The sequence below is a fragment of the Hyla sarda genome, chromosome 11 (genome assembly GCF_029499605.1).
Source record: "Hyla sarda isolate aHylSar1 chromosome 11, aHylSar1.hap1, whole genome shotgun sequence".
NCBI classification, from domain to species: domain Eukaryota; kingdom Metazoa; phylum Chordata; class Amphibia; order Anura; family Hylidae; genus Hyla; species Hyla sarda.
Window position 1 is genome coordinate 106,480,357 of NC_079199.1, and position 13,039 is coordinate 106,493,395.

General features: G+C 47.3%; 1 protein-coding gene across 1 annotated transcript; it reads left to right on the top strand.

The window, feature by feature from the left end:
• Positions 1–23: 23 nt before the first annotated feature.
• On the top strand, positions 24–12,469 carry LOC130295955 (uncharacterized). The gene is made up of 5 exons (XM_056547322.1): positions 24–181; positions 9,829–9,987; positions 11,076–11,240; positions 11,719–11,877; positions 12,209–12,469. Exons 1-5 carry the CDS (start codon positions 74–76, stop codon positions 12,371–12,373), a joined length of 756 nt encoding a protein of 251 aa, XP_056403297.1. The 5' UTR covers positions 24–73; the 3' UTR covers positions 12,374–12,469.
• The last annotated feature ends 570 nt before the right edge of the window (positions 12,470–13,039 follow it).

Below are 13,039 nucleotides of genomic sequence, written 5' to 3' on the forward strand. Positions count from 1 at the left end.
TACTCATCAGTAAATACATTTTTACAGAATAGAGAGGAATGCAGAAATTGGGCAGGGTGTTGGCCAGTGGCCGATGGGTGCGGCTCCCTCCTCTTTGAGTTCTGTTTCCCTGACGCTCACACTCTCAACTCCACAGCAGAAGCAGCAGCAGCACCTGGGCCCCTCCACTCGGCTCACCATGGTGAGTGCACACTTCCCCGCTCACACTACCCTCACTGCAGAAGTTTTAGGAAGTTCAGTTATTTCATAAGAATCAGCCGTGTGCCCATAATACAGCCGGTCACATGAGGAGATTGTTCCTGTGCTTTTAAGTGCTTAGGGCATGCTGGGCCTTCTAGTCCCTCTGGTTGATTATGCACTCTTACATACTCTGTATTGCAGTCATATCAGGCGAGCGCTGAAGCTTGGGGGGGCGGTGGAGGGACAAAGAAATGTAATCATGCAAGTGAGGACATCTGTATCCTGGGGTTATACAGCAGGCTAAACAGCTGCTGCAAAACTACAACTCCCAGCATGCCCTGACAGTCACGTGGTGTCACTGTACTCACACTATAGGGCAGTGTGATCTCATTATACAGCCTCATTATACAGTGTGATCTCATTATGTGGCCCTCCAGATGTTACAAAACTACAACTCCCAGCATACCCGGACTGCCGTTGGCACCTATGGATCTTGTGCAGTGTGATGACATCATTACTGTAGTGTACAGGCATCCTGTGCAGTGTGAGGACATCCTTATTGTAGTGTACAAGGATCCTGTGCAGTGTGATGACATCCTTATTGTAGTGTACAAGGATCCTGTGCAGTGTGATGACATCCTTATTGTAGTGTACAGGGATCCTGTGCAGTGTGATGACATCCTTATTGTAGTGTACAAGGATCCTGTGCAGTGTGATGACATCCTTATTGTAGTGTACAGGGATCCTGTGCATTGTGATGACATCCTTATTGTAGTGTACAAGGATCCTGTGCAGTGTGATGACATCCTTATGGTAGTGTATAGGGATCCTGTGCAGTGTGATGACATCATTATTGTAGTGTACAAGGATCCTGTGCAGTGTGAGGACATCCTTATTGTAGTGTATAGGGATCCTGTGCAGTGTGATGACATCCTTATTGTAGTGTACAAGGATCCTGTGCATTGTGATGACATCATTATTGTAGTGTACAAGGATCCTGTGCATTGTGATGACATCCTTATTGTAGTGTACAAGGATCCTGTGCAGTGTGATGACATCCTTATGGTAGTGTATAGGGATCCTGTGCAGTGTGATGACATCATTATTGTAGTGTACAAGGATCCTGTGCAGTGTGAGGACATCCTTATTGTAGTGTATAGGGATCCTGTGCAGTGTGATGACATCCTTATTGTAGTGTACAAGGATCCTGTGCAGTGTGATGACATCCTTATTGTAGTGTACAAGGATCCTGTGCAGTGTGATGACATCCTTATTGTAGTGTACAGGGATCCAGTGCAGTGTGATGACATCCTTATTGTAGTGTACAAGGATCCTGTGCAGTGTGATGACATCCTTATTGTAGTGTACAGGGATCCTGTGCAGTGTGATGACATCATTATTGTAGTGTACAAGGATCCTGTGCATTGTGATGACATCCTTATTGTAGTGTACAAGGATCCTGTGCAGTGTGATGACATCCTTATGGTAGTGTATAGGGATCCTGTGCAGTGTGATGACATCATTATTGTAGTGTACAAGGATCCTGTGCAGTGTGAGGACATCCTTATTGTAGTGTATAGGGATCCTGTGCAGTGTGATGACATCCTTATTGTAGTGTACAAGGATCCTGTGCATTGTGATGACATCCTTATTGTAGTGTATAGGGATCCTGTGCAGTGTGATGACATCATTATTGTAGTGTACAAGGATCCTGTGCAGTGTGATGACATCATTATTGTAGTGTACAAGGATCCTGTGCAGTGTGATGACATCCTTATTGTAGTGTACAGGGATCCTGTGCAGTGTGATGACGTCCTTATTGTAGTGTATAGGGATCCTGTGCAGTGTGATGACATCCTTATTGTAGTGTATAGGGATCCTGTGCAGTGTGATGACATCCTTATTGTAGTGTAAAGGGATCCTGTGCAGTGTGATGACATCCTTATTGTAGTGTACAAGGATCCTGTGCAGTGTGATGACATCCTTATTGTAGTGTACAAGGATCCTGTGCAGTGTGATGACATCCTTATTGTAGTGTATAGGGATCCTGTGCAGTGTGATGACATCATTATTGTAGTGTATAGGGATCCTGTGCAGTGTGATGACATCCTTATTGTAGTGTATAGGGATCCTGTGCAGTGTGATGACATCCTTATTGTAGTGTACAAGGATCCTGTGCAGTGTGATGACATCCTTATTGTAGTGTATAGGGATCCTGTGCAGTGTGATGACATCATTATTGTAGTGTACAGGGATCCTGTGCAGTGTGATTACATAATTATTGTAGTGTACAGGGATCATGTGCAGTGTGATGACATCCTTATTGTAGTGTACAGGGATCCTGTGCAGTGTGATGATATCCTTATTGTAGTGTACAGGGATCCTGTGCAGTGTGATGACATCATTATTGTAGTGTACAGGGATCCTGTGCAGTGTGATGACATCCTTATTGTAGTGTACAGGGATCCTGTGCAGTGTGATGACATCCTTATTGTAGTGTACAGGGATCCTGTGCAGTGTGATGACATCCTTATTGTTGTGTACAGGGATCCAGTGCAGTGTGATGACATCCTTATTGTTGTGTACAGGGATCCTGTGCAGTGTGATGACATCCTTATTATAGTGTACAGGGATCCTGTGCAGGATGTGAGGTCAGCACCCTCAGATATCATCCTTTATCACAGCCGCTCTTATCTATCAGTGGGAACAGTGTCTGGGAGCGGTCTGGCCTACAATGGCCACTACTGATTATAATACTGTAGGGTCTGACCTATAATGGTCACTACTGACTATAATACTGGAGGGGTCTGATCTATAATGGTCACTACTGACTATAATACTGGAGGGTCTGATCTATAATGGTCTCTACTGACTATAATACTGTAGGGTCTGATCTATAATGGTCACTACTGACTAGAACACTGGAGGGTCTGATCTATAATGGTCTCTACTGACTATTATACTGGAGGGTCTGATCTATAATGGTCACTACTGACTATAATACTGTAGGGTCTGATCTATAATGGTCACTACTGACTATAATACTGGAGGGTCTGATCTATAATGGTCACTACTGACTATAATACTGGAGGGTCTGACCTATAATGGTTACTACTGACTATAATACTGGAGGGTCTGATCTATAATGGTCTCTACTGACTATAATACTGTAGGGTCTGATCTATAATGGTCACTACTAACTATAAAACTGGAGGGGTCTGATCTATAATGGTCACTACTGACTATAATACTGGAGGGGTCTGATCTATAATGGTCACTACTGACTATAATACTGGAGGGGTCTGATCTATAATGGTCACTACTGACTATAATACTGGAGGGTCTGATCTATAATGGTCACTACTGACAATAATACTGGAGGGTCTGATCTATAATGGTCACTACTGACAATAATACTGGAGGGTCTGGTCTATAATGGTCACTACTGACTATAATACTGTAAGGTCTGATCTATAATGGTCACTACTGACTATAATACTGGAGGGTCTGATCTATAATGGTCACTTCTGACTGTAATACTGGAGGGTCTGATCTATAATGGTCACTACTGACTGTAATACTGGAGGGGTCTGATCTATAATGGTCACTACTGACTGTAATACTGGAGGGTCTGACCTATAATGGTCACTACTGACTATAATACTGCAGGGGTCTGATCTATAATGGTCACTACTGACAATAATACTGGAGGGGTCTGACCTATAATGGTCACTACTGACTATAATACTGGAGGGGTCTGACCTATAATGGTCACTACTGACTATAATACTGGAGGGTCTGGTCTATAATGGTCACTACTGACTATAATACTGGAGGGTCTGGTCTATAATGGTCACTACTGACAATAATACTGGAGGGTCTGATCTATAATGGTCACTACTGACAATAATACTGGAGGGGTCTGACCTATAATGGTCACTACTGACTATAATACTGGAGGGGTCTGATCTATAATGGTCACTACTGACTATAATACTGGAGGGTCTGATCTATAATGGTCACTTCTGACTGTAATACTGGAGGGGTCTGATCTATAATGGTCACTACTGACAATAATACTGGAGGGTCTGATCTATAATGGTCACTACTGACTATAATACTGGAGGGGTCTGATCTATAATGGTCACTACTGACTATTATACTGGAGGGGTCAGGAGACAATAAAACTGGTAAAATGTTCTGGGTGATTAGACTAGAATACAATCTATTGTCCCCTGTTATCAGCTGCTTCAGGTCAGGTCTTTTGATGGGGTTCTGGCCCTTTAATGTGGAAGCACGCTGTATTCTGGGGAATGATCTTCCTCTGACGTTTCCTTTTTGATCCTAAATAGAAACATTTACTCTGAGTCATCAAGAGTTTCCTGTGACTAATCCCCTGTGACCGATCATCACTAGGATGTCACCAGTCAGGTCACTAACTGATCACTGGAGCTGCAGCTGATCCCTAACATGGCTGACAGCAGTGGCCTACAGGGTCCCCACCCCAGTGTAACTCCGAGGTATGAGCCTCAGTTGACACGTTGGGCCAACGCTTGTTTGGCTGATCACGATCTGATTCCCCTCCGGGTAGCATGCCTGTGTACAGCCAAGATGTATATAAAGTGCACCTAAAACACTCCATCTACACGCTCATGGATGTGTAGGTCTGGTGGAATCTGTCTCACTATGGTGGGCCGGAGAAGCCTATCCAGTATCGGAACAAGATCCGCCATGATGATTGTTCTTAGGAGACTTTGTCCTCTAGGAATTCAGGTTGTAATGTACACCTAGAAACATCCAGAAGTTTACATTGTCCTGAGCTCCCAATGGACAGGCTTATAGAAGGTGTACATCACACCCTGAGCTCCTGGAGTGTAGGCTTATAGAAGGTGTACATCACACCCTGAGCTCCTGGAGCGTAGGCTTATAGAAGGTGTACATCACACCCTGACATACTGGAGCATAGGCTTATAGAAGGTGTACATCACACCCTGAGCTCCTGGAGTGTAGGCTTATAGAAGGTGTACATCACACCCTGAGCTCCTGGAGTGTAGGCTTATAGAAGGTGTACATCACACCCTGAGCTCCTGGAGTGTAGGCTTATAGAAGGTGTACATCACACCCTGAGCTCCTGGAGTGTAGGCTTATAGAAGGTGTACATCACACCCTGAGCTCCTGGAGCGTAGGATTATAGAAGGTGTACATCACACCCTGAGCTTCTGGAGCGTAGGATTATAGAAGGTGTACATCACACCCTGAGCTCCCAATGGACAGGCTTATAGAAGGTGTACATCACACCCTGAGCTCCTGGAGCGTAGGATTATAGAAGGTGTACATCACACCCTGAGCTCCTGGAGCGTAGGCTTATAGAAGGTGTACATCACACCCTGAGCTCCTGGAGCGTAGGATTATAGAAGGTGTACATCACACCCTGAGCTCCTGGAGTGTAGGCTTATAGAAGGTGTACATCACACCCTGAGCTCCTGGAGTGTAGGCTTATAGAAGGTGTACATCACACCCTGAGCTCCTGGAGCGTAGGCTTATAGACGATGTACATCACAACCCGAGCTCCTGGAGTGTAGGCTTATAGGTGTACATCACAACCCAAGCTCCTGGAGCGTAGGCTTATAGAAGGTGTATATCACAACCCGAGCTCCTGGAGTGTAGGCTTATAGAAGGTGTACATCACACCCTGAGCTCCTGGAGCGTAGGCTTATAGAAGGTGTACATCACAACCTGAGCTCCTGGAGCATAGGCTTATAGAAGGAGTACATCACACCCTGAGCTCCTGGAGCGTAGGCTTATAGAAGATGTACATCACACCCTGAGCTCCTGGAGCGTAGGCTTATAGAAGGAGTACATCACACCCTGAGCTCCTGGAGCGCAGGCTTATAGAAGGTGTACATCACAACCTGAGCTCCTGGAGCGTAGGCTTATAGAAGATGTACATCACAACCCGAGCTCCTGGAGCGTAGGCTTATAGAAGGTGTACATCACACCCTGAGCTCCTGGAGCGTAGGCTTATAGAAGGTGTACATCACACCCTGAGCTCCTGGAGCGTAGGCTTATAAGAGGTGTACATCACACCCTGAGCTCCTGGAGCGTAGGCTTATAGGTGTACATCACAACCTGAGCTCCTGGAGCGTAGGCTTATAGAAGGTGTACATCACACCCTGAGCTCCTGGAGCGTAGGCTTATAGAAGGTGTACATCACACCCTGAGCTCCTGGAGCGCAGGCTTATAGAAGGTGTACATCACAACCTGAGCTCCTGGAGCATAGGCTTATAGAAGATGTACATCACAACCCGAGCTCCTGGAGCGTAGGCTTATAGAAGGTGTACATCACAACCCGAGCTCCTGGAGTGTAGGCTTATAGAATGTGTACATCACACCCTGAGATCCTGGAGCGCAGGCTTATAGAAGGTGTACATCACACCCTGAGCTCCTGGAGCGTAGGCTTATAGAAGGTGTACATCACACCCTGAGCTCCTGGAGCGTAGGCTTATAGGAGGTGTACATCACACCCTGAGCTCCTGGAGCGTAGGCTTATAGGTATACATCACAACCTGAGCTCCTGGAGCGTAGGCTTATAGAAGGTGTACATCACACCCTGAGCTCCTGGAGCGCAGGCTTATAGAAGGTGTACATCACAACCTGAGCTCCTGGAGCGTAGGCTTATAGAAGATGTACATCACAACCTGAGCTCCTGGAGCGTAGACTTATAGAAGGTGTACATCACAACCCGAGCTCCTGGAGTGTAGGCTTATAGGTGTACATCACAACCCGAGCTCCTGGAGCGTAGGATTATAGAATGTGTACATCACCACCTGAGATCCTGGAGCGTAGGCTTATAGAAGGTGTACATCACACCCTGAGCTCCTGGAGTGTAGGCTTATAGGTGTACATCACACCCTGAGCTCCTGGAGCGTAGGCTTATAGAAGGTGTACATCACACCCTAAGCTCCTGGAGCGTAGGCTTATAGAAGATGTACATCACAACCTGAGCTCCTGGAGCGTAGGCTTATAGAAGATGTACATCACACCCTGAGCTCCTGGAGCGTAGGGTTATAGAAGGTGTACATCACAACCTGAGCTCCTGGAGCGTAGGCTTATAGAAGATGTACATCACAACCCGAGCTCCTGGAGTGTTGGCTTATAGGTGTACATCACAACCCGAGCTCCTGGAGCGTAGGATTATAGAATGTGTACATCACAACCTGAGATCCTGGAGCGTAGGATTATAGAATGTGTACATCACAACCTGAGATCCTGGAGCGTAGGATTATAGAATGTGTACATCACACCCTGAGCTCCTGGAGCGTAGGATTATAGAAGGTGTACATCACACCCTGAGCTCCGGGAGCGTAGGATTATAGAATGTGTACATCACACCCTGAGCTCCTGGAGCGTAGGCTTATAGAAGGTGTACATCACACCCTGACATACTGGAGCATAGGCTTATAGAAGGTGTATTTCACAACAAAAAATCCTGGAGGGCAGGTATGTCATAATCTGAGCTCCTGGAGAGCAGGTTTATGCCCTGGGAGAACATTTGCAGGGTTAATGCCCTGGGAGAACATTTGCAGGGTTAATGCCCTGGGAGAACATTTGCAGGGTTAATGCCCTTGGAGAACATTTGCCGGGTTTATGCCCTGGGAGAACATTTGCCGGGTTTATGCCCTGGGAGAACATTTGCCGGGTTTATGCCCTGGGAGAACATTTGCCGGGTTTATGCCCTGGGAGAACATTTGCCGGGTTTATGCCCTGGGAGAACATTTGCCGGGTTTATGCCCTGGGAGAACATTTGCCGGGTTTATGCCCTGGGAGAACATTTGCCGGGTTTATGCCCTGGGAGAACATTTGCCGGGTTTATGCCCTGGGAGAACATTTGCCGGGTTTATGCCCTGGGAGAACATTTGCCGGGTTTATGCCCTGGGAGAACATTTGCCGGGTTTATGCCCTGGGAGAACATTTGCCGGGTTTATGCCCTGGGAGAACATTTGCCGGGTTTATGCCCTGGGAGAACATTTGCCGGGTTTATGCCCTGGGAGAACATTTGCCGGGTTTATGCCCTGGGAGAACATTTGCCGGGTTTATGCCCATGGAGAACATTTGCCGGGTTTATGCCCTGGGAGAACATTTGCCGGGTTTATGCCCTGGGAGAACATTTGCCGGGTTTATGCCCTAGGAGAACATTTGCCGGGTTTATGCCCTAGGAGAACATTTGCCGGGTTTATACCCTGGGAGAACATTTGCCGGGTTTATACCCTGGGAGAACATATGTCACTATGCAGGTGCATGCACTATTTCTTCCGTTCTTTTTCCTATTAATAACGGGCTATGACGGGTTAAAACGGATAATGTAAAAATACCATAGACTATAATGGGATTTTGTAACGCCCATATGGGATTCTTTAACGCTCATTTATCGGCCGATTTTAATGGTTTTCCGGACGGAACATTAAAACGGGTCGTTAAAACGGATGAATTAATAGTGTAAGAGAAGACTTAGAGACACAACCTTACTGCAATGTCTCATGAGTCTGTCCGTTATGGAAGCCTTATCCACCTGGATTATTGTTATAGGATACGTTCACACGTGCGGATTTACAGCGTAGTTTACGCTGCAGATCTGCAGCTGAAGGACCTCTGTATGGTGCCCTTAAATGTGCCTCCTTGGGGCGGAAATACGCCGCTCCGAGCAAACACACTGCGATGTGCGAGTCGCCGCGCATTCGCGGTGTACTCGCACACAACGCGGCCGCTTCCCCTACTCAATGAGCTAGGCCGAGAGCTGCTGTGATGTGCGAGCATGCGTGCGGCGACTCGCACATCGCAGTGTGTCTGCTCGTAGCGGCATATTGCCGCTCCAAGCAGGCACATGAAAAGACAGCATATAGGAGGTCCTTCAGCGGCGGATCCGCAGCGAAATACGCTGCGAAAATCTGCATTTATGAACGTACCCATAAGGAGACTTTGTTCATGACCGTGGACTCTCTTTGTGGCTGGGAGAGTGTCTGAGCGTCCCCGGTAGTCCTGACATTTTTGTGAGTCATGGCCCATCACTATGGGAGACAGGGGTGTAACCCAGGCCCTATAAAACCTACACAATAATTAGGCAGATCACCTATTCTGTGTGTATGTGGAGTCTCTATAGACCAGCAGCACCTGAAGGAGAAATGTTCATCAAAAGAATGAGCTGGCTGGACAGCCGGAAAGGGTCCCCTTCTTAGATAGAATAGGGCCATGGTATAGATGTAAATAAATGTACAGAAAGCTGGTGTGCACAATCCTGAAGCCTGAGGGGCCCAAAGTTCTCTTCTGCAAGATAAGAGACCCTCCATCTATGACTGACACTAGGTATTGTCCACTTTGGTAGACTTGTCCACTATTTCCTCCAGCTGAACAGTTAACACTGCAGCGATAAAGTACGCCATGCCATAGGGGGGGTGAGATACGACATGCCATTATTACCTCCATATGTCATAAAAAGCGGTAGGATAGAGTGCCATCTCATATGCTAAGGGGCCAATTCTCCACATAGCCTGTATATTGGATCTGATCAAACACCCAGACAGACAAGTGATGGAGCCAGGGATGGTGATCTTCACAGGGCAATAAAAATCCAAATCTGTTCAATTTTTTTAGGCACAAATGAGACAGAGTCCTCCAACTGAGATGGAACGTTCCATGGAGAAGATCGTCACCATCTTCCAAAGATACGCTGGTAAAGAGGGGAGCCAGGCCTCCATGAACTTCAAGGAGTTTGAGAACTTCATGAACACTGAGCTGGGCTCCTTCACCAAAGTGAGTGCCCGCTGACTCCAGTCCATAAGATTGTGTTAACTCCTCTTCAGTGTAAATGGGCTCCAGAAGTATGGTTACAGCTTCCAAAAGGTGTATGTCATCTAGCGTCTTTAGGGCAGGTGTATACCCGCAGAACATTTATCACCATTCAGATGTAGAGACACGACCTAACTGCATTGGCCAGCGGGGCAGGAGCTGCAGTTGTGATATGGACCTCACAATCTGGGCCCCTGGTGGGTCTACTGCAGCTGGTTCACACCACCACAGATCATTTTATGTGATGCCGGATGTTCTGATGGGGCAGTTTCAGTGACAGCAGGTTGGGTGCATAATGAATTGGGACTTGGTTGACCATAAAGCAGCACATCTCTCTGTCATATAGGGCAAAATAATTTAGGCTGTCCCTGCTCCAATATAATAACAGCCCATCTCACGGTCACATCGGCAGCACACAATCATGAAGGAGCCATTATGGGCCCGCCCCTTACTCTTGGCATGTGTGGAGATGGTACTGGAGTTTCTCTTATAGCATGTTGTCAGTGCCCTGGGCTATGAAGGCCTCAATTCTGGTCCATAATGTTATTGCCTCATACCCATGCCTATAATAGTTTCTTGAGCTATGAGGGTCTCCTGGCTTTTTGTCTGCTAACCATGTCCTGAGCTATGAGTGTCTCCTGGGTTCTTGCCTGATGTCCATGTCCTGAGCCTAGAGGGTGTCCTCGGTTCTTGCACGATATCCATGTCCTGAGCTATGAGGGTCTCCTGGGTTCTTACCTGATGTCCATGTCCTGAGCTATGAGGGTCTCCTGAGTCTTGCCTGATGTCCATGTCCTGAGCTATGAGTGTCTCCTGATTCTTGCCTGATGACCATGTCCTGAGCCTAGAGGATGTCCTGGGCTCTTGCCTGATGTCCATGTCATGAGCTTTGAGGGTCTACTGGGTACTTGCCCGATGTCCATGTTCTGAGCCTAGAGGGTCTCCTTGGTTCTTGCCTTATGTTCCTGGCTTTTACTGTCTTATCTTGGGGTATGAGGATCTCTGCTTTATAAAACACCTCCAGAAATAATGTCTCTTTCCTACTCCACCAGAACCAGAGGGACCCCTCCATCCTGCAGAGGATGATGAACTCTGTGGACGGCGGGGTTGATGGAAAGAAAAACCAGGAGCTGGATTTCCAGGAGTTCCTCAACCTCATCGGGGGGATCATGGTGGCTGGTCATGACGCACTGTCCAAGCTCCCTGAATCCAAGAAGGTACAGCCCGTTGTGTCTGTGGATCTGTATTTGTACAATGAGTCACCTGCTGTCTAAATATTAACCTATTGTCTGAGATCGGAAATCAACATCCGGACTGAGCCATAGAGAGGATTTCAAGCTACACCCATCCTAAATGTGAGCAGGACCTGAGTGACCCATGGTGGGGCCCCTCTTATGAGACCATGTTCAGATCACTGGTTCCTCTGTTGAGAAGTCCAACCACTGCTTTATACTAAAGTCCAGAAACAACACCACACCTGTCCAGCCCAACTTTACTGAAGTAAATGAGGTTGAGCTGCAATACAATATTCAACCTGTGGACAGGTGTGGTGCTGTTTTCTTGAAGACACCTGGATTTATTATCCTGTCGCTATAAATGGCCTCATCTTCTATGTAGTGATCACAGTATGACTGGGGCGGCCATGATGAAGGCCACACTTCAGTTGTTCACGTATTTCCCGATTTTTCTTCCCAGAATCCCGTCCCCACCACAAAGCCCACGGAAATGGAATCTGCCATGGAAAGCATCATCCGCATCTTCCAACACTACGCCGGCAAGAAAGGCGACAAGAACCAGATGAACTACACAGAGTTCGAAGCCTTCATGAAAACGGAGCTGAAGTCCTTCACCAATGTAAGTGGAGGGGGCTGACCCTGCGGGAGGTCAGAGATACATAAGGGAAGAAGCATAATCCCCAGCAGCACTGAGTATTTTAGAAGAGGAGTGTGCTGATCTTGTGGGAGGTCAGAGATGCATAAGGGAAAGAGCATAATCCCCACAGCACATGTCAGGAGACGAGCTTGTTGATCTTGTGGGATGTAGAATCACATACTGGAGGGATCAGCAGGTGATCAGGCGGTGCAGTGGCATCATTTACACCAGGTGGGGTCATTCCTGAGGCTGCATCATGAAGGGCCTGTCCTCTGCTCGGTGACCCCAATGTGTCTTCACTTCTCGCCCACAGAACCAGAAGGACCCCAACATTGTCCGCAAGCTGATGGAGTCCGTAGACGGAGCAGTGGATGGACAGCAGAACAGAGAGCTGGATTTTCAGGAGTTCATGAACCTGATAGGGGGGATGATGGTTGCCTGCAATGACGCCCTGATGAGGCACCTGAAGAAGGTGTGATCTGTGCAGACCCCCATCTCTGTCCTGGGATTTTACACCTAATCTGTGAATGTGTTCTGTTGCTTTTGTAGTAATAAAATAAAAAATAACAATGAATCTTGTCCAGTCCTATCAGGAGGTGTCTGAGGGTCAGGTCCAGAACTGCACAGGGATCTTCACGGTCTGTGCTGCTGATGGTCCAGGATGTCTACAGAGGGTGTCTATAGATAGGGCTGTGATCATAGACCTGGGGTCTGGTGGACAGAAGACCTCAACACTGAGAAGAGGCTTTGACCAGGTCTCCTCCATATGGGAGGTTCTGGTGTGGCGGCCTAGGAGGGGGCTCACTGTCTCCTTCATCTTTGTCCATGCAGACTTTTTCATCGACAAAAAACAGGTCATGGTAGGCATGACCTGGGGGCCGTGATTAACACAAAGGATGCAATAGTTCACTGTTAGTACCTATACACATCACAATCACCCTCGATGAGATCTCCACCTCTGGTGACCTCTGTCTGATTTCACAAGGCATCTAATATTTCAGCTGAGACCATACTTATGACCACCCCTCCATCCAGGGCCGTTTGAAGGAATGTGGGGGCCCCAAGAAAAATGGACATGGAGGCCCCCCCTTGATGTTCACGCACGCCACGCTCTAGGGCCAGCGTCAGGATGTAGTAACGCCGA